Source organism: Athene noctua, chromosome 2 (assembly GCF_965140245.1).
Source record: "Athene noctua chromosome 2, bAthNoc1.hap1.1, whole genome shotgun sequence".
Classification (NCBI taxonomy): Eukaryota; Metazoa; Chordata; class Aves; order Strigiformes; family Strigidae; genus Athene; species Athene noctua.
The window spans coordinates 120632340-120658660 of NC_134038.1; the positions used below are offsets into that span (position 1 = coordinate 120632340).

At 36.0% G+C, this 26321-nt stretch overlaps 1 protein-coding gene across 1 annotated transcript in view; it reads left to right on the top strand.

Moving 5' to 3' along the window:
- The first annotated feature begins 651 nt into the window (after positions 1-651).
- Positions 652-26321, top strand: part of ODAD2 (outer dynein arm docking complex subunit 2) — an 88606-nt gene continuing 62936 nt past the window's right edge. The window contains exons 1-9 of the mRNA XM_074897964.1: positions 652-875; positions 1947-2104; positions 3442-3637; positions 4214-4320; positions 4772-4908; positions 5943-6059; positions 8832-9052; positions 10816-10938; positions 11143-11287. Coding sequence (XP_074754065.1) covers positions 652-875; positions 1947-2104; positions 3442-3637; positions 4214-4320; positions 4772-4908; positions 5943-6059; positions 8832-9052; positions 10816-10938; positions 11143-11287 — 1428 coding nt within the window. The remainder of the gene's footprint in view (positions 876-1946; positions 2105-3441; positions 3638-4213; positions 4321-4771; positions 4909-5942; positions 6060-8831; positions 9053-10815; positions 10939-11142; positions 11288-26321) is intronic.

Here is a 26321-nt window from a genome sequence, read left to right on the forward strand (position 1 = left end):
TGCGTCCCTGGGGGGCTCCGCGCAGCCGCCGGGCTTCAGGATCCCTCCCGCCTCCCGCGGCAGCCTTGACCCAGCCTCTGCCCCTGGCAGGCGGCGCAGCGCGGCGCGGCCGGCGCCATGGCGGACCCCCCGGGCTCCCCTCAGGGGCGAGGCCTGCCCGTGCCCGCCTCACCTCGGTGGCTCTCGGCCTCTCCGCGCTTGACGGGCGGGTCTCACACCCCCCTTTTTCTTCCGTTTAAAGAAAGTGCTGAGGCGGTCATTGGGGGTTATATGTGTCCATCGCATGCGTGTAGGGTGTTTTAACAGTGGGATCAACTTTCCAAGGAGAACCTGAGAGCCTTTTGTTAACAGCCACAACAGAGGCTTTCGGCTGTCAGGTCCCCAAGTTTCTAAAAGCGCCAGAACTAATGAAAAAAACCCCGTGTTTTCACCCGATTTCCGTATTTCTTTAAAATTTGCGAGTTTTCTTCAGTTCCCCCTTCCTCACTTCGGGGATTTAAATGAGTTAAAAGGATCTAATCATTCCTAGCTATATTTATTTCAGATTATAGCAGCCAGAGCGTATTGCATTTATCATTTGAGAGATCAGTTTGGTCAATCTCTGACTATGTTTCTTTGCTAAGGTGTACACCTTTGATACTGGTTGAGACCATGGGAGCGGCATTAGCAAGAGCAGCTCAGTGGACTGCTGCTGGTATTGGAAATGGCACACTCGAAATCACTCCTTTGAATGAATCGCTTTTAAATCAAATTATTAAGTTTGCGGAGGACTTCAGCACTAGACATCCTCAGGAAGCAGTATTTCTCTTCAGAGAGCCGCTTGAGTGGAAAACGCAATTGGACTGTTCAGTATTTGGAAAGGGTTACGAGATCAAGTAAGCCTGAAGTGCAGTGTGTATTGAAATGTTGAAGGTGAACTGTGAAGCAAAACTGTTCTCATTTGTCATAAAGACTTAGTGTATTTGGGAGGCTGAAATGGGTGGGGGTTTTACTGATTATATTGAAAATTTTGAGTTAAAATTTGTAGGATTTTGTGAGAATTTGAGACTATCCTGGTTGTGAAACAGACATAGTTAATGATTTATACAACTTGCACTGTCTATTCCTAAGACTTTGTCTGTGATTAGCCCTGTGATTTCTGTTAGTGTTAGGAGTGGCTCCTGTGTGGTGGGTTGACCTTGGCTGGCTGCCAGGTGCCCTCCAAGCTGCTCTGTCACTCCCCCTCCTCAACTGGACAGGGGAAAAAATCCAATGAAAGGTTTATGGGTCAAGATAAGGACAGGGAGATCACTCACCTATTACTGTCATGGACAAACCAGACTCTACTCATGGAAATTAGTTTAATATATTGCCAATCAAAAGTCAGAGTAGGATAATGAGAAGTAAAAATAAATTTTCAAACACCTTCCCCTGCCCCCTCCCTTTTTCCTGAGCTCAACTTCACTCCCAATTTTCCCTGCATCCTTACCCCCGTGTGGCACAGGGGGACAGGGAATGAGGATTGTGGTCAATTACACATTGTCTCTGATGCTCCTTCTGCCCCACACTCTTCCCCTGCTCGAGCATGGGGTCCCTCCCACGGGAGACAGTCCTCCACAAACTTCTCTAATGTGGGTCCTTCCCATGGGCTGCTGTTCTTCACAAACTGCTCCACAGGGTCACAAGTCCTGCCAGCAAACCTGCTCCAGCATGGGCTCCTCTCTCCATGGGTCCACAGGTCATGCCAGGAGCCTGCTCCAGGCATGGGGTCCCAGCCTCCTTCAGGCATGTCCACCTGCTGATTTGCAGTGAATAAATTGGTCTACCTCAGAAGTTTACTGACATACTGTTTAAAGAAATTGTATATGCTTTATCATGTGAAGCTTAAATAACGTTCCAGATTCTTCTCTAAAATTTGCTGTTTATTAAAGTTCTTATTTTAAAAAGATACCATTTAACTCTTCTAGTGGAGCAACTGTTCAGTCTGAAGCCAAAGATAAAGATGGCCAACCATTGCTTCTTCTCATGGCATCAACTCTCAGAGTTCGCAGTTTTGACCAGCTGTCCCATTTGCTACAAATTGCTATGGAAAACAAGTTAAAGGAAGCACGGGCATGCCTTGAAGGTTTCCTTTCTTTTTTATATATATATATCTTTCCTCTGTCTTAAAAAGTATGTCTTCTCCTTCATGTTTTTGAAATGTGAAGAAAGGCATGCCTTGGGTTTAAGTCTATGTGAAGGTGTTGATTCATGAAGGTGGCTAAAGGTGCTGATGCAGAACCTGATGAAGTTTCTATTTCTACTTTTAGTTTCATAGAAGTCAACAACAGAGAAATATGGAATAAAGTTAAAACTGTTGATTCTCATATACAAATTCATGTATACTGAGTAATACTCGATCTATTGCAACAGACAGTAGGTTTAAATTTCTGAAAAAGAATGTCTTATTGGAGGCTAATAGCAGTTTTTCCTATGTTTGTAGTTTAATCCTCTTTTAAAATGTTACATCCTTAAAAAATAGTCAAAGAAAAACTTATATGCTTGAGACATTCTTATCTGCACAAGGTTCACAGTGAGCACTTCCAGGTCCTTCTTACAGTGGCTTTTAAAACATAGGTATGAGTACTTCTACTGAGTCATATTCAAGTCCTAGATTTTCAAACTGACAAGAAGATCTTTGATATACTATGTTGAATGTCCTCACTGGAGGTAGAAGAGATCAGTAATATTCTTTGGTAATATTAGTAGAAATTGCATCTGCAATACTAAAATATAAATGCTCATACCAGATCAGATTTCAGATCCATCTAATCCAGGATCCTGTCACTGACAGTGATCAACCATGAATAATAGGGAAGCATAATATGGACAGGGTATCATGCAGAGGCTTTCACAGATGCACTTCATTTGCAGGAACAGAGGAAAATAGTTTTGTAAAACCCATTGTCATGCAGTTATGTCAGTGTTTACCAAAAAGAACAGCTGGCATAGCTGAGGAAGTAATGTGGCCATTGGGAATGCTGCTGGAAAACTTTAAACATGTTCTTTTAACACTAAATCATATTTCCAAAATGATCAATTTTCAGTGAGTTAAACCCATTGATTTCCTGTTTTGGTGATCAGCCAGGCATAGTTTATGGAACGGGGGCTGTTGATAAAAGCAAGTATTTAATATTCACCTCTCAGTTGAATGAATCTTCATCTTTGTTGTGAAAACCAATTTTGTTATGAAAAATTTATTTTCTTAATATTGTCATATTTAAAAAAATACATTTCAAATTACAACAGAGGGATCTGAAAGAATACATCATGCGGTGATATTTGAATAACTGCACATTATTAAAGCTCTTATTGTAAATTAATAACATCAAAATTATTCAGTGATTGAGTCAAAAAGTGTTTGTCTTGCCTAATCATTTTGAACATAGTATCACATTATATGATTCTGTTTCATGTTTACAGCTAACAGAGATCCTATAGTGAAAATTCTTGGCTCTGAATATGGGACCATTGAAGGAGAAGATATGTCCATGTTGCATTTACTTGACAAAGTGAAAAAAGATGATGACCCTGAAACAGAGATGAAAATGAAAATCTTTCTTCTTCTTTATCAGCTGGATTTGCAACTGCTTAATAGTTCTTTGAAACAAATTTCACAGTAAGTGCATTTCAAATGAAAGCTAAGCATATCAGCCAGTGCATTTTTTGGTTTTATTGTTAAATCAGATTGGTTTCAACCCACAACATGTGCTTTTGGTGTGACATAAAGAAATTTATTGAAATAAATTTCACTGTTCGCTAAGTTACTGAAAAAAGGTCTTTTTTTTCTCAAGATTTTGCTGTAGGTGTGGGTATGCAAGTGTGTGCCCATGAGTGTGGGTTTTTTTATTGCATATGTTTTGTGTTTTGGTAGCAAATTGAAGTCATTTGTACAAACAATAAAGTTACAGTTAAGTATTTTTAAGGAAATGTTTATTTCTTCATGGAAGCATATTAAGTATTACGCTGAGTCTGTTTCATAGTTAGAAGGACTTCATATTAGCTATGGAACTAAAATTGCACTAAACTAACAGATAAAATTAAGAAAAACAATGGAAAATGACCCATTTCCAGTTTTTTGTTGCTGCTATTAAGACTCGTTGTAAAAGAAAAAAATCATGTAGTATTCTCTTTTCATTTCTCTGAGTATATCCTTTCAATTAATACATTTTAGACCATTTTCTATTAATTGCAGAGACATAAGGCTAAGTCCAGCTGCTATAAATAATGAAGTGAATCTTCTCAAGAATTTCTCTGGGAAAGGAGGAGATACAGCACTGGAATCACTGGAGTATACATCAGGTCCAGATCTGATCATATCTCACATTTATATAGACCCTTATTAAAATACTTCTGTGTGAAATTTGCTAAATTAATTTCAATAATAAATGTAAAGTGTTTATTTCTACTTTAAAGCTATAAAGTAAAATAAAAAGTATTTTCAGACATGGAACGCTGTTCTTCAGCCTTTACTTGCAGAAATAATCTCCAATTATATGAATATATTCAGTGGAAGTAGAGGAAGTGAACTGTGTCCCTGATCCTGAAAAGTGCTAAGCACATTTGCAGTTCTTGGTTGGATCAGGCCATGGGTCACAGAGCTTTTCATGATTAATTCCTAACCATATGAATTCTTAAGAGTAAGGTATTGTTTTGGGAATTTGATTGGTATACATGTTATATTAATCGTCAAGTGTAACTGTTAAAAAGTACTTTTAAACTGGATAGAAACACTAATGCTAATTGGTTACAGATTACATATTCTCTAATGGATGCCGAGCTCCTCCCTGGAGACAAGTGCATGGAGAAATTTGTTATTTAGTCATCAAACCACATGACACAGATCCTTTGTATGTCACTTGCAGCACAGCAGGAGTGTTTTTAAATGGAGTAAGTAATAATAAAAGATACCATGGAGTAATGGATATTTTTATGTGCTAAAATCAAAAATCAAATCAGGTTTAGGGTAGTGGTATTGAGGCTGTAAGACCTGCAGAGCTAGTTTATTGATACAGAAGGAGAAGACAGTAATAAATGTATGCTGGTTTTCACATATTTTTGAATGCCTTTTCTGTAAGTTTTATACTAGGAGTGTGTTCTGCACTCTTTGCTAGCAGTGTTTGTTTAGTCTTTAAATGTGCCCGAACAGTTCTTCACACTATTCCTACTTAAAGGTACTATGGGTCTAGATGCCTCTCTAGTGCCTCATTGCTCTTGATCTGAGGTTTAGTATTACTGTGTGTGGCTAATACAGCTTGCTTTTGTCTTTTTATGAATGATAAGCAGTACCTTCTCCTTTCAGTGGAATCTTTTTAGAAAGTATCTCTTCCCTTCTACTTTTTACTTTGGTTACCTCTTTCCTTACAGATAGGTTTTATTTAGGCATAATAGTCCCCGATGTGTGTTAAGCAGTGACCAGAGATCTTACATTCATTTTGAAGAGAGACTGATGTCCATCAGGCGTAACTCCCCAAGTTGATTTCCTAAGAGTTAAAAAATCCAGGGAAATTTTGACTTAGTGTGTTTTTAATGGATGAAGCTCATAAAGCTTAGGCTAGTCAGGTCGCATTATTTTCTGATCCTTTAGACATCTGCCATACTGCACTGGAAGCTCCTATTTACTTGGTTGCTTCCCATAAGCCCTAAATTCTTTTCAGTGGAACTACACAGAGTACAATTAACTGATAGTAAATACTTGCAGAACTCTATGTAAGATCTTGATTATCTGTTGAGATCCATGGAGATGATCCATGCATCTTTACAAGGTGTTATTGAAGTTTGGTGGACTCTGCTGAGCATGAGGCTTCTGTGCCTAATTCATTACAGTATGATATCTGTGCTCTTTAGCACTATTTCATGATGCAGATTAATTTACCTGCGTAAGGCAATACTATTAATAATTTTGAATTTATTCTTTTTTTAAGGGTCAGCTAAAGGGTAAAGATGACATTCATTATGAAAGAAAAAGTGATGTATATAAAGATATTGTTACATTTTTAAGGGAGCGATCACCTAGATTTGTAGAAAATATGGCTAGACAGGTATGTATTTACTGATACTGGGTGTATATTCTACTTTGTACAAGTGTACATTGTACATTGGTAAGAATCACATTATAAACCTGGCTGAACGTTTATGTTCTTTATCAAAGATAAATCTGTGATTAACTGAAGAATTTTAAAGACTCTGAAATGCATATATTATTTTTCTTTGGGTTGGTGTCAGTTTCTACTAAATATGTTCCTTTTGTAAACAGCAAATAATACACTATTTCACATATCGTTCTATCATACCTTATTATGAGGTTTGATCCAACATGTGAGGTCAGTTTCTAATTTTGCATAAAAAGTTTTTCTCATTTTCTGGTGTTATTCTTTATGGAGCCCTGGAAATGTTAAAGCAGGAAAATATGATATCCTTACGGAAAAGGTCAGCTTTTTATGACAATATTTTTCTGTGATCAAAACCAGTTAAATTTTTATCTTCATTCTTTGTAACCCCAATATAAATAATAGCCCAAGTTTTTTATGAAAACTGCCTGATTTAAATATCAGAATTGAGAGTTATGCATCCAGATTACATACTATGTTACTTCAGCCACTGTAAAATGCAAGTGTTTTGGCTTTTATTTAGAGCTCTACATTAGCTAAAATCACACAGTGCCATTGCAATTTTAGCTGTTTCATCTTTCCTGATAAAAACTTGTTTTTTCAGACTTCTAGTGTGGTTATAACAGATTAATAACTTGGTGGTAAAATTCATTACAGGCTAAAACCTGTCAAAAGTTTTGTAGTGGTTATTTATATGCAATTTTAATTATTGCGAGAAGGAAGTATTTGACTGGGAAATTTTCTCATTGTTTAGTTCTGACTTTCTGGGATGTAGGGCTAATTTTATTTTTTGGAGATATAGATATTTGTCAGTTCTGAAAGAATAGAGCATTTTGAGTTATACACATAAATACAGTAGCTTATATTAACAGTAATGGAATTAAATTTGTAAGTTAGTCTGAAAGTGCAGTAGGCTCAAAAATGTGTTTTATTTATCCCATAGATAAGTAATTTTTTAAATACTATGTCTGCATATTGGTTTACATGTCATAAATGTGACAATATATGAATGTTTTTAGACACAGTTACCGGTAATACATTTTCAAAGTGATTTGGCTTCATTTGATGGTCCTGAAAGGTAAAATATGGTAATAATTTAATCATTTTTACAAATACCTTTCTTCACTGGTTTTCTGCTCTTATAAAGATAGTGTAGCTATTCAAAAAATGTATACACTGATTAAGTAAGAGTAGATAAATAGAATTTATCCTGTTTTCCTTCAATTGTCATATGAATCACTTAGTATTCCCTGACTGTGTAAATTAGTTTATGCTGAAGAGTATAAATTATACCTTTTTAATGGTTTAGGAGTATCATACTATATTGGCTTGCTGAAGAGCTGGTTTAGTACATTCTACATTCTAAAACTGGAATTTAAACAGTACTGTAGAGCTGCAGAGCATTTGTATTTGAGGGAAAATCTTAGAACTCTGAAAAGCAGAGAAAAGCTGTATTTCCAAGGTTGTCTGCATTAAATAAATTATGACTGGAAATAGTTTTGATTTATTTTCTGAGGAGAGAAGAGCTTCAAAAAATTCATTACATACACATATATTGCAAAACCAATTAACTTTTATACTACCTTCTTGGTCTTGTTTAAGCTAACGTTTAGAATTGCTGTGTTGGCATATAGTGCTGTAGGAAACCATTTTTAATGTGCTTAGCTGGTCAAGCTACAGCATCAATTCCCCGGTGGTTTGTCTAGTTTGTCATGTGTTAAATTGCCTTGTCTAGAGTACATTTTCAGGATGAGAGAATTAGCATGAGTTAGTTTATGATTAGACAGTTGGGTCAGCAAGCCTGGAACAGCTGATTCACATCAGGGACTAGTCAAAACCAGACCATACTGTGACAGTCTCCTTAAAACTGCCTTGAATCAGATACATGAAGGAATGTCTTCACCTATCTGGTAGTGACAGCTGCAATAATAATAATAATAAGTAATGGTTGTATGCTGTCTTTCCTGTAAAAATTGAATACGTTCCAAGAGAGAATAAAAGTTGACAAGAGTCCTTTCTGTTCTGGATATTTTTGATCAGCCATGGGACTAGACACAGACAGCTGAGGGATTGGTAGGTGCCACTCAGCTCCATTCTTGTATGTGGCTTGTTCAACAGTGTTTTGTCCTGAGAGACAAAAGATGAAAAAAACCTGAATGGAATGTGTTAATATTAATTCTAAACTATATAAACTGAAATTACTTGGAACTGAAGTCTAACAGTTTATCATAGCCCATTTTCAGTTTTATGTTCATTATTTTTTTGTGGGAATTTTTTGTAAATCCTTTATCGAGGGAAATAGTTTTTAAATAAATTATCCATTGAAAGCAGAATGACCGTCTTTGCAATTTTATATCTTAAAACTAATTTGGAATTAGGTTCTATAAAAGTTCTTGTGTCACGAATTATTTAACATATTAGAAACTGAACAACACCCAGTATTCAGGTTTGTTCAGGAAGTTCCAAATTCAGCTAGTTCATTTATTTCAAAAACTTTAATTTGCACACAGTAACAGCTACTTTCCAGATTAATATTTCATTGTTTTAAAGGCAATCTGATTTTATGCTGATAATCTAATTCTACATTTAATACATGCAGTTTTTAAGCACAGCATCGTGGAATTATGCTTATAGTTTACTGCTTTAATATGCATTATTCATACAGCAATATCACTGACAAACCATGTCTCCATCTTTTATTAGGAATATAATTTTTTTAAAGAACCAACATATGACAAGAATTATCAATGTATGGAAGTAGTTGACGCTAAGGTCTCTGGCCAATCCCAGAACCTTTATGATTTTACAGAAAAGAATGTATGTGAGAAAGTGAAAAGTTCTGCAGCAAGAAGGAGATCGACTGACAAGAAGAAATTTGAGCCATCTATGAAGTGGAAGAATACTGGGCTTTCTGCTTCCCATAGATAAGTAGTTATCTTTATAATTGAATTTTCCTATAGATCTCTCTAAACTGTGCTGATGATTGGACTGCATGCATTATTATCTTAAGTTAGGAGCAATAAAGCAAACTTTACTACGTTAATTTCTGAGAAGAGAGTATGCACTACCAAAGAGATTTCTCAGTTTTCTTCTGTCGTGCAACAACTTTGATGATGTTATGTCATTTCCACAGCAAAGCAGGGAAATATCTTGCAAACATCTGCAGTACTGGTCCTCCAGTACTGTGATATTATCATATTTTTGGTGTAAAATGCCCTTTAAATCAAGACAGAGTAGACAATCTAATCCAAACCACACTTTCTGAAAGAGGAAAAATAGTTCCAAGATGGAAAAACAGGATGACTCTTACTTATAATACCAATTTTTAATGATTTCATATTATATGAGCCACTTTTCTAGCTCTGCTTAGCAACAGTCTTCACTAATGAGATTAACTCAAAGTTTGGACGCCCAGAAATAAAGTATCCATACATTGGATATTGTTGGATTTGTCTCCTGAAATCCAAATGTTTCCTGATTTTGTGTTAATGAAGAAGAACATCTGAAGGAATTTGGATGGCTGAAGGAATCTGATGGCTTTGATTGCCATCCCAGTTAAAAAAATCAGTACCTTCTCAAGTCTGCCAATTTGACATGTTGCAAGAAACTTTTAAAAGAGATTTTGGATGTGACCTACAGTCATCAGTTTAAAAAATGTTTTCCAGGGACAAGAGCTTATCTTTTTCCACAGTCATTTATGGTCTATTGTTAGAGTGAAATTGGCTGAAATAATGAGTGGTAGTATTTTTTATTGTTGTGACTGTGATGGCATGACAAGCCCAGGCTTGAAAGGACATTTTGTTTTCACAACCTTGTAAATTAGGGACAAAAAAGAAACAGAGATTGTGCTCACCTAGGCCTAGGAATATGAGGAAAGCAAGATATGTTATATTCAGCATGATCAAAGCTATGCAACAGCTTCAGTGGGTGAAGAACTAGGCAGACTAGAACTCTTCTGCCTGGAAAAAAGATGACTGGGGGACAGTAAGATATAAAAAATAATGACTGGAGACAGTAAATAGGAAACAGATAGTCAACTGTCCATTCTAATACAAGAATAAAGGGCATCAAATGAAAATGAGCCAGTGAGAACAGTTCAGAACAAAGGGAGAGACTTCATGCAACACATGGCTAGGCTCTCAGATTCTTTGCCACAGGATGATAGAGGCCATTTGTTTATGTGGGCTCAAAAAAGCAATCAGACACATTCATGGAAGAAAAATCCATCCAAAACTGTTAATACAAGGACTATCAGGAGTTCTCTGAATCACAATTTGCAGAAGAATATCTGGGAAAAATAATTTCCATGTTCTTCCATTATTATTCTGCTGCTACCTGAATAGTTGCTATTGGTCATGGTTAGTCCATGCTAGGACACCGTGATCATGGTATTGATCATGGTATCCTAGCATAAACGGACCTGTGTTCTGTCTGCATATACTTGTTCTTTGTTCTTGTATCACATACAGGTCAGCATAATATAATTTTTCTAATATTTCACTCTTTTATTAAAGCAAAATTAGTCAATTAAGACACACCATACTTTCTTTTTCATGAAATTTATTGTGTAGGTGCATAAGCTCATATGTACTGACATAATATGTGTCCAACCATAGCTTTTTGGCTCTATGTATATATATATATATATATATATATAAAATAATATTTTTTTTAATACATGTTTTAATGACAAGGCCGCAAAAAAAGATACTGAAAAAGAAGGGAGAAGTAGTACTGTGTCTCTGAAAATCAAAAAGAAAGCCAGTGGCATTTCTTCTGCATCTGTTAAAATACAACCAGCTTCAAAATGGTACGGGTTACTTATTTTTCTTCCTTCAGTTTTTAAATTTTTGTTTTCCATATCTATAGTAATCATCATCATACTTAGTATTTGGCAACATCAGTTATATTTTTTTTAATTCTGTTATTAAGCAGTGTTGTGATGCTTGTTTAAAATGTGCTTGTACATATTAGTTTATAGCTGTTTAAAAGGGGTGATGCTGTTTATTTTTAGTAAAACATCAGGCAGGTTTGAAGATGTTAGTGGAAGTTCCTCAGAGACTGAGGAAGATGAAGAACAGCCTGTGCATCGTCAGGAAGGAAACACCGATTTGCCATCAGAATACTGGGGAATTCAGAAACTTGCAAAATATTTAAAGGTAAATAAGAAGTGTTGATACATTTTATATAAAAAAAGCAGCTACTCTTTACTGTCTACATCTGACGACAGCAGACCAGCTCCTCATCTTTTCCACCTTCTGTACATTTTAGAATAGCCCTGCTATGTAGTATGTTCAAATCCTGGAACTGTGGACTTTCCTATCATGCATTTTTTTTTTATCTGCTATTTTTGGCTTATATAGACCCTTAGATTAAACCATCTGTTCAGTGTTATTTAAAAATTAAGATGGTATAATTTTTTTACTAATTACTGGGTTTCTGTTTTGCTTTTTGGGTGAAACTTTCCAAGATATTTCTTTATGTGGATAATAACTTTCAAGAGTTTTTATTAAAACTGAATACTTGCCTAAAGTCTTTCATCAACTATGATTAATGTATGACTGAAGTAATTCTAATGTGGTCTTGTGTCTGGATAGATGCTGTTAGTGGACAAGAAAATGTATGATAAATATGATAAACAGGCATCCTCTAAAACAAAAAAATGGTTTTGTACACAGACTTGTTGAAAATCTTTTGGAACCTATAAATATAGATGTTTAGAACTCTTGTATGTCTGAAACATTTAAAAAACCCAACAACCCTCTACTATTCTGGAAAACTCTAAAACTAACTATTTTTTTCCCTCAGGAGAAATTCCTTTACAAGTTTGTACTGGAATTTATGTACTGTAAGTTACTAATAAAAGTGCTGGTGTATTTGGGTTTTTTTGAATACAGCTACAGAGTATACACATCCGACTGATAAAACGATGGTGCTGGCATTTGGTTGAACAGAAATACTTGTGAGGAATAAGCAAAGCTTTGTCTCCTTCCAGTCTTTTAACCATTGTAGAAGAGTAACTCAGTCTCTTAAATAGTTCTCAGTGCACTCACACTGCTTGTTCTCAGTTCATGTATTTGGGACCTATGCTAGTGGTTGTAGCTAAAGAGACACAGAAAAGCAAGTCTCTCTACAGTTCTTTGTGCCTCATATTTTCTAGCTTGGACCGCTGTATTTGTGTCATTTTGGCTATGCTAAAATAACCTTTTGCAAGTGTAATATGGTGTAACATTCAGCATGTAACTTTCTCGGCTATTCGCTAATGCTGGACACACAATATATGCATTTTGTGAGATACAACTGCATGTTCAAGGTGTTGTGTTCAAATCTTTCAGTCTACTAATAGATTGCTTATGTCTTTGTTATGGACCACCTCTTTGTACTTTTCTGGGAACTCAGCGAAATAACTGTGCTACTTCTTAGTAAAGACCCAAGGTCCTCGTGGAGAGGGTACTTGAAATTCATTACTGTTGACAAATTCCCAGAAATCATTTCATTGGCCCGTATGTGGACCACCCTCTTTACTGACAAGGCTCTTCTCTTCTGGTTACATAATCCTCAAACTCCCTTTCCTCTCTAGATCCTTCATATAGTCATGTTTAGATTTTAGTATTGGACTTGGTTCAATACTGAAACATATCTACACTTGCATGAAACCATTCTGAATGAAGAGTGAGAATGGCAAATAGGAAAATATATTTTTCATGCTCCTCTGTTTTAGAAATGAGTATATTTTGTTCCAGCTGTCAACAAGCAAAATTACTTAATGGCTTAGAACTAGAAAAAGAAAGGGGAACATTCTTTATTAAATTGTGATACCTGTTAAGAAGTGTTTATAATACAAAATTCCATAATATGAAAAAGTTTTGTTATGAAAATTCAAATGTATACTTGTTTATGTATTCCTGCACACCCAGTCTTCCAATAGTTTTTAAAATTAGATATAAATTAAACAAAGTACTGGAAGATATACTTAAAATAGTTCTCTGTTGATTCTTAGCTACGTAAAGCAAGAAATCCCTAGTGTCAGATAAAGCTGAAAAGAGATGCCTCAGTGCCATACCACAGACAGTGGTTGAAATGTTTTATTGATGGAGTGCTACTTTAGCTTGCACATGGAATTCATTTTAATTCAAGTATAAATACTGCACTTCTGGCCAGACTTAGGAGATTTTTTGGCATTCTTGTTGTTCATGTAGGCAAGTGTTCATGACACATGCAACATAAGAGAAAATAAATTTATGACTGTGATATTTAAGTATCTACAAGCATATTTATATAGAAGCAATAATTTCAGAGGGCTTGTGTGTCTTCAAAGGTCATATACATTGTTTTCACATCTTAAAAATGTAATAAATGCCTTAATTTGTTTGAGATACTGTTAGAAAATATAAAAATTTGTAGGTGCAACCATTTTTTGAATGTCTGCTAAAGTAAATATGAATCACAATTCAGCAAGACTCTATAAAAGATCAACTTGCAAACACAAAGCTTCCATTAAACCAAAAAGATACCTAGTTTTTATACCAATGTTAGATTGTCATTAAAACTTTAAAAGATGGTTGCTTCCTGCATACAACAAACTTTCTAGATCCTGTGAATTGTGCCTGTAGGCTATGTATTTGTATATCTCTTCATGGAGAGAAAATTCCAGTGCAGGGGAAATTCCCTCCTGACTTTTTGCCCTTCTCCATTCTCCCTCCTTCCTGGGAAAGAGCAGCCATGTTGGAATTGCTCCACTGGGAAGCAGCTGCTTCTGTGGTCTGGCTCCTTGTCCTACCTTCAAGCTTCCCAGGGCTGTGAAACAGAAGATGGAGCCTGTGTGCTCTCGCCATGTCTCCCCATTGACTTAATAACAGACCGTGAAGATAGATCAGTGAGCTTGGTGCTGGTGCTGTGTTAGGCATCTTTTGGGGCTAGAGTAGATAAACTTGGAATGAAGTGCCCTATTTATGTTTGCAACAGTGAGATTCACTCAGAAGAGCCTGCTTCAGATTTCACATTTGTTACAGTAGTGCTTTGAGGTATTAGATTTCTAGAGGAAGTGCTACATTTTAGATGTGAAAAATTTTAGGAATAGGGTGAAGTGGTCACATTTTATAATGATCTTTTTACTAGAAATGGTGAATATCAGGAAGAAATGGAGAATCTTCTTTGCGGCAGAGCTGGTATGTTCACTGATAAAAAAAAAAAAAAAGAGAGAAAAAAAAGGTGAGAGCTGGGCACAGTGCTTTGTGTTGCCTGCTGTTGAGCACTGATTATTGCCAGTTTTGAGATGAAATTGAGATGTTGAGAAGTGAATTGGGGCTGGTGACTAATCCAGGAATAACTCCCAATCTCCATAATAAGTCTTTAATCCCTTAAACTCATGTGCTGCTTGGTTTTGGTTCCCTGTAAAGGTGTGATTTATATCTACATCTAGGTACTCTGGATAGAGTTTTGCAGGACCATGTCAGTTATAGAATTCTTCCTTCAGTTTCTTACCTGGAACATCATTCTACTTTTGGCTTTATTTCAGGGGTACACTAGTGAAAGCAGTCAAACATCACACTTCATGTAAAATATTCACTAATTTCGTATCTGTTTTGAATTACGCCAGGTCGAACAACCTCATTCCCAGAACAGCATTATGTTTCTTTTCTACGGTGGAGTCATAGGTGGACAAACCTGCTGTCTCTCGGCAGGTGTTTGCATCTTGGCAAACCATCAGGCCCAAGAGCGGGAGAAAAAGGCTGTGGTCACACGACTCAGTGAAATCTCATTCACTGGACAAGGAAAAGGTTGAAAGAACTGCGGGATACAGTGGGTGTATTCAGGTCTGCTCCACAACTGCATTTTGGCAGGACCTTTGGAAGGTTGCTGCATTCAAGCAACATTTCTGTAGCTGGCAGGAGACCCCTCTGTATTTGGCTGATATTACATAAAGATGGCAAACAGATGAGGGAGGCAGGAATGTGCAGGAATATTCCTTCTGCTCTTTGCCTCTTCCCTTTTCTTTCCAGCTCTAAAAGTCCTCACATATCTCTAGACAATTGGCTCAAGGAAATGAAAGTCTTAAGAGATCAAAGCTACGGTGCATGTGTTGCAGCAAGCATTGGCTAGGCAAGACCTACTGCCCATCACTTCTGCTTTCCCTCTGCAGTGTGAGCAGAGCTGACCCAGGAGCATGTAGTGTGGCTGCTGCACCACAGCAGAGTTTATTTCCTTTTCTCAGGAAGCTCAAATTTATCAATTAGGGAAATGCAACTGTGTGTTGGCTTGATGGAAGGGATAGTGGATCCCCAGCTGAGCTCTTTGTACATGGAGGGCACGAGCATTCTTGGGGAAGAAAGGTACAGATTAGAAATGCAGAATGTCAACTAGTGAAATGATGCAGGGAGGCTCTGCCAGGAGCTAAGATGCAGAATCTGAAATGAGAGGTTCGTGTAGATATTGTTGATAAACAGTATAGAATAGTTTTATTCCCCAAGAAAAGATAGGGAGACATCTGGAGGTTGGAATTTAGGGGCTTGGTGCAAACCAGGATGCAGGAAATCCATGTATGCATGAAGGGTAAGAATGTGGACAAGGAAGGTCCAAACTATTATAGAAACAGGGAGCCTATTTCAGAACATTTGAGAACCAAATCTTAAATGCAAGGCGGGGGCACAATGCGACATTTCTCTGCTTGGAGGGAAAGAAGGCAGCAGTCAACAACTGTTTGCACACTTCTCTACTATGCATGAATATAAAGTCAGTCACAGTTTATTTCTGAGACTGGTCACATCTGAGGTCTAAGATTTTAGACATCTGAAAAATAGATATCTTCCTCATAAAAATTTGTGATAGAAAACATCCAGCCTTTCAAAATAAATTATTACTTTCTTGTGTAAATGAAAATTGTGTACCAGTCTCAGCCCTCCTGTGGTTTAACAGGTGGTGTATACAACTCCTTTATATGAACCAATTAGAAATTTATGGCAATTGCGAAGACATTGATGTGGCTTGTAGATTTTTCTCAAAATTTGTATGAAATAGAGGATAGACACAATATTTTTTAACTGCATAATGGAAAAGTGTAGTTTCTTAATTTATAATGGTGTTGGAAATGTTCCAAATTATTAAGATTACAGTAATACTCATTATAAAAATTTAAATCAGATTCATGAACTATACATGGATTAAGAAATCGATTGTATTTTGGGATTAGCAGAGAAGTAATTCTGTTTTATTCTAAAATGTAGAACCCCAAAAGAGACACGAACTTGTTAGCCTGAGGAATAAAATGGGTATTCAAATACTAACTCATTTAAAGTGAAACTACCCCAAAAGTAATTTTAAATTTTGTAAGACAAGAAAAAATAGTGTTACAGTGTACCCACTAAAGTACCAGTTGTTTGTTTACTTATTTTACACCTTGTAATACTGCTCAAAAATGTTGTGGCAGTGATAGAAAAAGTATAACATCTCTAGTGTTTATGAATATTCCTGAACAACAAACTGCACAGTGAACTGCAAATACAAATTCTGAGGAACTAGCTCTCTCTTGTTGATTCATATTCCCAGGAAGAGTTACTGGTGGGTGAACTTCACAACTATAATTGGATACTTAGTGATTAACACAGAAGTTATGAATTTGGTCAGATACATAACCAATTTAGAAGTTATTTTGTGTGCAAAAATATCAAATAAATTTATCTGTAGTCTTAAAATCTGGCCCTAGATGTGGAATAGATGCAAATATTGGAATCTAATAGCAGAAGTAAATATCTAATCTTTTTAGCAAATATATTGCACATTATATTATTTTTTCTGCAATCTGTGGATAAGTTAACTGTTTTTTCTGTATAATATCATGTTATTAAGACTTGCATGAAATTGTATTTTAGCTGTTAAATACAAAAGAAGCATATATAAGTGCACATAAAATATTTTTGTATATAAAATAATTTTGCCACTGTGTAATTCATTTATTTCAGGGCTGACCAACTTTGCAGATAATTTACCTGACCTTATTAGTAGAGTATCTAACCATAACTCTTTTCTCTTCCCTTTTGAAAGTATATGGTGGGGTAATATGAAGGAGGTTATTCAACTGAACTGAAAGATCAAGATGAAAAATAAATTTTGCTGTAGTTTGGCTAAATGGTAGACCGTTGTTTTTCAGAAAATACCAAATGTATGAGACATAATTATATGCCACCTGCTAGTGTTTCTAGGCACATGTTTGGCTAACCTGGCAGCCTTGGCAAACATGGCAGCCTTCATATCACACTCTTCTCCACTGTTCTTGAACATTTCTAGTTCCCATCTTCCAGTATTGGCCAAGATTTTTTTTTTTTCTTTTAAATTTCAGGAAATGTGATTACTCAAAAAAAAAAGGGAATAAAAATATGGGAAAACTGCATTTTATACTTAAGATATATATTTTTTCACAACTTAGCCAGTGCTGGTCATGAAAAAGAAATTTTTTAATGATAAATTTACTGGGTAGGAAATATTGGCAAATGGTGACGTCTCAAATTATTATTATAATTGGCAACTCTGAAGCACTTGCATAGCTCTCTCCTCAAAATACTGTACAAACAATCATTCCTCATCACAAGAGACATATAAAATACATAACAGCCAGTTGATTTTTGACCATTAACACCTACTCTGATGAATTTCTGCGTAGTGGAGGTTTAATTAATGTTCTGAGGGTCACCCATTCCTAAGAGTTTCATAGCCGATGAGATGAAAGACAAGATAGAAATGGAGAAAAAAGAAGCAAGAAAAAGTAGAATTCAACAACAAAAAAAAAGAGTAAGAAGAGATGGTATATCAAAAATTAAGGGCTGAGGGAAAGAATATAAAATAACTGGTGTTTGAGTCTCCTCTTTCTGCAGGATTGTATTCTATTGTAAAAGTGGGTAAATTAAGAAGCTACTGTTTTGACACCCTAACTACTGTACCTCTAAAGTAATTGTAAATTGCTACAGCTGTCTCAGTCTGACTTAAGGTTTTATAATCATGAATTAGGCAATCAAATTGTTGGCTTTCCTAAAGAATTAGAACATGATTGTGTCTGAAAGCTATCAAGAGTTTTAAGAAGTGACAAAAGCATTCTTCATTGGTCTTAATTGTTCCACAGTGAGTCTAGGCTCAATTTAATCACAGTTTACCTTACACAGTTATTTCAGAAGCATGCCTGTGCTTCAGCCATGTCTTCATCTATATTTGTTTCTCCTACACTCTCACTAAGCTCAGTTTAAGTTTATTTATCCAGAGAACATTTGTCTCTTAGTTTTTTGTAAACTATTGGTATCATTTGGCTGTTCTTGCAAAATCTTTTGTGGATGGCTTCAAATGATACTGTCTTTTTTGTGTGCTCAGTGCTTATGAACCTTCAACTGTGTGCTAGCTCTCCAGTAGTCTATACAGGCACAGGTCCTTCCTAGTTCAACCTCATTAAATTTTCTCCACAGATTCACTTCCATTGGGTTCCCGAATGAGTTGGATCCATAAAAATAAAATATCCGTAATAACATTAAGAATTTTATTCTCTTTGTGAGCCAAGTGCTAGACAAAATCAAAACTGCTTAGGCAGGTGTCACATTGTCACACAAGGGAAGCAGTACATATGTATTATGGGCAGCATATGTCACATCTCCAGGTCTGCCTTTGGGATTTACAAGTATCAATGTTAAATTAAAAACCAGTAATGCTGTTTGTGTGGGATTTTTAAAAAAATGTAATCATAGCTCCTTTTCTCTTTCTCATTCAATCCTCATTTCCTGCTAATTTCTGCATGTTCTGTGTAGAAATATATATGCTTTGTTTTCCTCAGATGAAGTGGCCAAAGGCAGGGAGGGGGCTGTATCCTTGTTCTAGCGCCAAGACATAAAAGTCAACACCTAGATTTGGATTCATCTCACCTAGCTTTAAATATAAACAGAGTAGGTGTTTGTAGCTGAGCTGGGCATTCAAGGCTACCTTTATGATCAGTAGAAAAAATATGCACTTTAAGGATGTGATTCATCTGATATTTTAAGCATCTAATTCAGAGTGAGATGGATCACGTTTTCAACTTGATCTCAATTAACAGGAACGTAGGATGGCTATAGATGACTCGGTCTTAATTATCAGGAATGTAGGATGGTTGTAGATGAGTGAATTTAGACAGATGACTCCCATCCCCACAGTCTTGTGCATATGAAATCATCAGTGAGTGTAATGTGAAGTAGTCCTTTGAAGGCCTGCTCTTAATCCAGATTCTTTATATATTTGGAAGTAGGGGTTTGCATGCTTTCTCGCCTTTTTTCCTTGGAGGACTTTGTAAAGATTAGCCTTTTTTGGTTAACAGCCTTAGAAACTAATTGGCAGTCCTCAGTTAATGGGAGAATTAATTGGTGGGAATCTGCGAGATACCTATGTTCTAACTTTGGCCTAGCCAGGTTAGTGACTGTGCTTGAGCTTTGTTTATATAGACGATATGCATGTGACCAGGTTCCTATAGGTTTATCTTGCTTCTAGTTCTTCAAAAGGGTTTCAGTAGACCAGACCTGCTGGCTTTGCACAGCTCTTTACTTTCTTATTACCATATGCTGCACTGCCTTTAAAGCTCTTCAGGGAGTGGGCTGCAATGTATCCTTACATTTTTAGGATGGTTCTTCTGATACCATGTTGGTGAACAAAGAGAGAGGCTATCTGGATTCTGGAGAAAAGAAGGAGTAAATAAACATCTGGAAGGAATTTGCAAGAATTAGCTGACCAAAAAAATAGCAACATGCAGAGATTTTGTGACATCTGATTGAGACTGATGCTGTCTGAGCAATCAGAAAAGCGAAGTGAAAAATCCGTAATTTCTACACAGATGCAAAGGATTTTAATCTGCCTTCTGGTCACTAAAATATGCATGTGTCCTTCTTTGAGGTATCATACAAATCTAAGTTACTCACTGTTCTGAGAAACAGCATTTTTATTCACTTCTCCCAAGAATCACTTTTAAGTTCATACCTTTGCCTTCTGAGTTACTTTGGTCTATATTAGCCCAACGAGCTATTCTCACCTATCTGTACTGGCATATAATCCATCTCAGAGCTTGTTTGCTTGTTCTTCTGGCAAAACAAATTCAGCCATATTTAGCAGTTTTCCTGAAAGAACATTTTTTGTTCATTTGGTATCTTTTAGCTAGTTGGTATCTTTTAGGAGGGAGATTGCACTGGCAGTGTAAAGGGATTCTATATGGGATGGAAGGGAATTGGGAGCGAAGCAGAGCTCATGGACACCATGAGCCCTAGGTGTTCACTGCTCATATCGGAGACATTTTGAAGGCTGTTGAAGGATTACTGTAAGGTAAATTTTTCTCAAGGGCTTGTGATTCATGTAACATCACATATGACTTCAGCAAGAGTCTGACAGCAGAAAGGGAGGAACGAAGGAAGATAAAGACTACTCTCAGGTGGAGGCCTATATAAAAAAAAATGTTTACAGGTAACTGGACTCAAATATTTTCATTTAAGGAGATAGCCCAGAACAACAGTAGTTGTCCTGTAGCAGTTTTAGGTTGAATAAAGTTAGTCTTGAGTGCCATGGCCTGATTCTGTTAAACTTGATAAAAGGGCTCTTTGCTGGCCTTGCAGATGTTTTCAGGTCTGCAGCCAGCTTTGTTCAGGAAACATTTTTCAGAAACATGGCCCTATCATCAAGGATGCTGAGGTAAATCAGGTTCAGGTCTCCATCTCTGTTGGTGATAGCGGCAGCTGAAGGCAGTGTACTGCTGGAGAGATAAGGTGGTACCAAGGAGGGTGGCTTCTCTTACAAAGAATGGCGGAAGGTCATGGTTTGTGCATTAAGTAAAGCAATTTGCATATGCTAAGGGCCTGTTGTGGTGGGCAGAGCAAGTCTAGGTTGGCTGCTGAAGCTGAGTTCATTCATGGTGAAGTGTTACTGTGACATTATGGTGTGAGTTGGAGACAATCTAAGACTTACTCTATAAATACAGTTACCACAAGGCACTTCGCCAGATAAACTGAAGTCTGAACTCCAGTATGGCTACCAAAGGTACTACAGGTGGTCTGTGGTAACTAAAACCTAAGCCAGAGCTAAAACTCAGAATGACCTCAGTGCTCACACATTCTCTTGAATGGTGACATTTTGCAAATAGAGTAGTTTTTGATGGATCAATTAGATTAAAACCAAATTAATATCTGTTGCAGTGATCTGATCTAGAAATCACAGTGGGATTGTGGGTTTGTTTTTCACATTACAATATTTTTCTTTTTCTCTTCAAATTTATCTAGGATTGAAAAGAGCATGGTTCACTGTCTTTACAAAATTGTCCAGATGCAACTGGGAAAAAATACACTCCTAAACTGAAAACTGAGAGTAAGATAAACTTGCACTGTTAAGATATTATATGTTACCTTGGACAGGTTTTCTGTGGTTTTGGGGTCAGCATTTCACTTCTGTCCAAGTTTGAGAAATTACTGGGAAAAACATTCTACTATTCCTAGTCCTATGAAGTAAAAGTACATATGTTGCACACAAACTACGTTGACTTTTACCTCTCTATAGCAGAATCCAATTACTATGAATCAGAAAAGGAAAGCTAACAGAATAATAATATGTCTTGGGAGAACTTTCAAGAGTTACCTAACAAAACCTTCTGGTTCACTCAGAAGATAATAGGCTTATTCTTTTGTTTGGAAACTCATTTCTTTTCAATTTCATACAATATGGTGACAATTTAAACTCACTGTTTGGGTCATAACTTATATGCCACTTCTGCCACTGTGAAGGGTCAGGGTCTAGGTATTCATCTGCCACTAAAACCATGCAGCTTCTGTGCATGGTTTTAGTCCAATGTGAATGGTTTGGATTTTGTGATGCCTGTGATTTTCCACTGGCTTTACTTATATTAATCTGTATAGTTTACATACTGCCAGGCTGTAGCCAAAGAACACCAGAAGATTCAGGAAACAGGGCAGGGAATTATTTCATAACTCAGTTATACTTGTCCATAACTCATCTCTTAACAAGTTGCAGCTTGTATGTTTTATAAACAAAAATGAAAAATTGGAAGTAGTATTTAAACCAAACCAAAAACTGTTTAAAGTGTTTAAAGGTTCACTAGCATAGAAAAATTGCCTTGCTGAAGAATATTATATATATTATACTGCAATACTGTCTTTCTTTAAGCTTTATTAGAATTTATTTTAAATTTGAAGAATTTTCCATGAGAGAATTATAAAACGGTCTGTGATTTGAGAGAGTAAAGTTCAACACAAAATCAAAAAGTCACAAAGGTGCAAATGAAGAATTCTGTTTCATACTTTATTACCTATTTTGGCTTTTTTGTTTTATAAAATGACAGTATTTTAATAATATTTTGGGCTGGGATTCCACTTAAAATTCTCAGTTTTTTTCATTTCATTAATGACTTTTAATTAAATAATTTCTGGTATAATGATAAACGTTTCTATAATTTGACCTAGTTTCTTTTAGGTATCACAGAAAACTATTTTGTTTGTTCAATATTTTCTAAAAAGATATTGACTTGATATGTTTGCTCTTAATTTTGTCAAGTATATTGTAATTGCTATACAGATTATATAAACTCATAATCAAAAGTAGGGTATTATTATACATAAGAATGACAAAACTGCCCACAAACAGTAATTTTTTTCCTGTTATTCAGTTATAGGCTACTATCACAAACATGCATGTTAAGGTAACTATCCAGGACTTAAATGATCTTTCACTATGGCAAAATAAACCTCAGCCATAGGTTTGAACAGAAAAATCCTTCACATTGCCATGCAGTCAAAACCTTTCTCTCAGGAAACTGAAATACAGTATAACTTTATTGTAATGTTTATATTTTTCTGTGCATGTATGTGCATTTTACTACAAATTGGGCAACACATTTGGAATCATCTTGTTCGTGCTTTTATTACTTGTGCTTGAATAATGCCTTTAGATTTCAGTTGAAAGTGGGGAACAAAGATACTAGGTAAAGGCATCTGGCCAGTAGCAGGCAAGAATTTCATCAAAGGTCTCAAGGACCACTGCTGTCCTGAGTCCAGGTATGGTGCCTTTCTCATAAAGCCATCCTTTCTCTAGTGTCAGTTGTGACAGTCTTTAACTATGATACAGGTCTGTGCTGTAGGAAGATCAGTCAAAGTGCCATAATTATGCCATATATGGTATCAGAGGATTCACACAAAAGGAACAGGATAATACCTGCCATAAAGTGGACTGTACCATGTTAGATATTCCATAGGTCTCCTGTATAGCTCCTATACAGTCTCAGCTATCTTTGAAAAGCTAATGTTTCCTCCTCTGAGAGATCATCTGCAAAAACTTTAATTATGTTTACCCTTTCCGAGATTACTCTAGAGGAAATTTTGTATCTTTTTTTCTTAGTCTACTGAATTGAGATCATAGTTTCAAAATTTAAAACTTTCTATTGACTATGAATGGTTTTAATTAGGATGGGACATGTAATATTGAAATCTTAAGCCTGTATATTTTATATTGTCTGTATCTATAATATTATCTATTATGGATCAATCATCTTTTTTTAAAAAGAAGAGAAGGAAATACTGATCAAAACCATTTAATATTTACAAAAATTCATAGTAATAAAAGTTCACAAAAGTAATAAAAGTTCACAAAAAATAAACAATAGAAAATAGGGCTAGAGAAGAATGCAGAAGGTCATTTACTCCATCTGCTTGCCTCCAAAACAGCATCATTTCTTTGTGTGTCTTCTGGACAAATATTTCTGTAACTTTTCTTCCTTGTGACAGATTTCATAACTGCTGTAAGCAATGTATTCCAAAATCCAAATATTCTTACCATTAAAAAAGTTTTTCTAATACCTAGCATAAATCAGCCCTGATGCCATTTAACCCCATTATTTCTTGTCTTAGTCACAATGGGCCTGGAGAACAGATGATTGTAGCTGTTCTTTAAATCACCTTCTTATTCTCTTAATCTCTAGAGTAAACAACTCCAATTCCTCCTGTTTTTCTGTGTAGATCACACTTTTGAGATATTTTGCTGTCCTCTGGTCTTCATCAAGTTGGTCAGTACCTTTTTTGAAGTATGATACCTAGGATGAACTTAAACTATGGTTTTATCAGTGCCAAACTGGAGAAAGATTGTTTCTGGTATCTTAGTGGTTACAAATCTGGTTATAAGTCTCTCTGTAGTTTGCTTTTTTGTCTGACAGCACTGTGATATTGATAGGTAATATTTATGCTGTGTTCCATTGTTAACACCAGATTTTTTCTGCAGTTCTGCAGACTAATCATGGTCTTTGGCATCAGCCAACTCTCTCAGTACCACATAGCAGATTCCATTAAACTCAACTAGTATGAAAGCATCTAAACTAGCCAGTAAGAACTTGGATAACTATGTCCTTCACATAAGGAGACTGTTTACTCCATCATCATGACATTAAGTATACATTACTAGAACATATAAAGACTAATGTATATACAAGACCGATTAATGCTATGAGCTTTCTTGGTTTCATTTGTTGAAAGCTTGCCATTGACTAACAGGTTTTCTTCCTCTTGATTAAGAGGTAACAAATTAAAACCATTATTTTGTTTGAATGTCCCTTGGTAGTCATATTTTGGTTTGTGTCCTTATATGCTTGTGTTATTCTTTTATCTTCATTCTTAGTTATTTGATCTTGTCCTCACTCTCTGTATGCTTCCTGAGTTTCATCCAACTGAAGAGCTCATGATTTTGCCTCATTAATCTCTTTCTACACTTCCTCTTCTTCATGCTCAATAACATTTTTGCTTTTGCACTCATTATGTAATTTTTAAAAGACGCAACTCTTCTGAGCTTCCTCTTTCCTTCTTTCCCATTACATCATGCCTTCTGGTTTCCTGAATTTACAAAACAACAACAGGTGAATTTAAGGCTTCCTACTAGCTTTAATTTAATTGCAGTTTGATACACTGTTGTTTAATTATTGTACCTGGGCAACCAACCTTCAAACTGCCCTGACATGTTGGGAATCAAGATGGTTTTATCTGCTTTAGGAGGTAATGGCTGCAAAATAAGGACAAAGCTATCTTTGCCACTTCTTTTCACTGTAAGATTCATTGAACAAACTTACAGAGAAAAAAAAAATTAAATGCTTAAGAATATTGAAATATGACCCTATAGCTATTTTTTTTTCCCCCATCTCACTGGAACTCCCTTGTGGCTTAAGAGGCCTTAGGATGACCTTAAATGCTAATTTTGCCAAATATTCGCAGCAGTAACTAAGTGGGTAGCTATTTTCCACCACTGCTGTTGTTGAGGAGCCACCATAACTTGAGATTATAGAAATGTAGAACGGTTTGGGTTGGAGGGGACCTTTAAAGATCATCTAGTTCCAACAGCCCTGCCATGGGCCAGGACATCTTTCACTAGATCTTTGAGCCGTGTGTGTCTGGCATGCTGTACTTGAATGTGCTTCTGCCAGATGGTGTCAGAAAGTACTTGAATACTTTGGAAGCAGCTTCTAGCATTCCCTGAGATCATAAGGAAGAATTCCTGAGGGCCAGAGGCTTTTTAAATGGAAAAAGATAGGACACTAAGCAAGCCAGTGAAAAGGGGGCCTGGATGCAGCCAAAAGTTTATGCAACTTCCACCCTGCTGTGCATTCAGAATGGACTAACTGAAGCATGTAGCCATATTTGGAGAAACATTGCCAAATAAGGCTGTTTCTGGTATAGTGGTAACTAAACCTGTGAGATTGGATTTACAGATACCACATTTATATACAGACTTATCATTGTCTAAACCAGTTACTTTTGTATACATACTTTAAAAGTTTTAACAAGATTAATTTATGCATTATTGTATTATAAAAGTGGTCTGTTAAACGCCTCAAAAATAAAAGCAAAAGAAAGACAGGCTTTGCTACATTCTTTATAGTTCTGTAATTCTCACTTGTGATCTCTGAGTATCATAATAGAGACATTACACATGCATTGCACAGAAGATGTTTTACTGATAGTAGAGTTAGTTTTATTTTAATTTAATTTGTGGATATATATATATTATACCACTATATAGGAAGAAAGGCATATTGTAAATTAAATCTGGGTTTAATTTCAAGCCTTAAAATTGATTGTTGATTTGCCAGTAGAGTTTATTTTGCATCCAACATATCAGATTTCAAATAGTATAACAACATGATGCAGATTTTATGTCAATTTA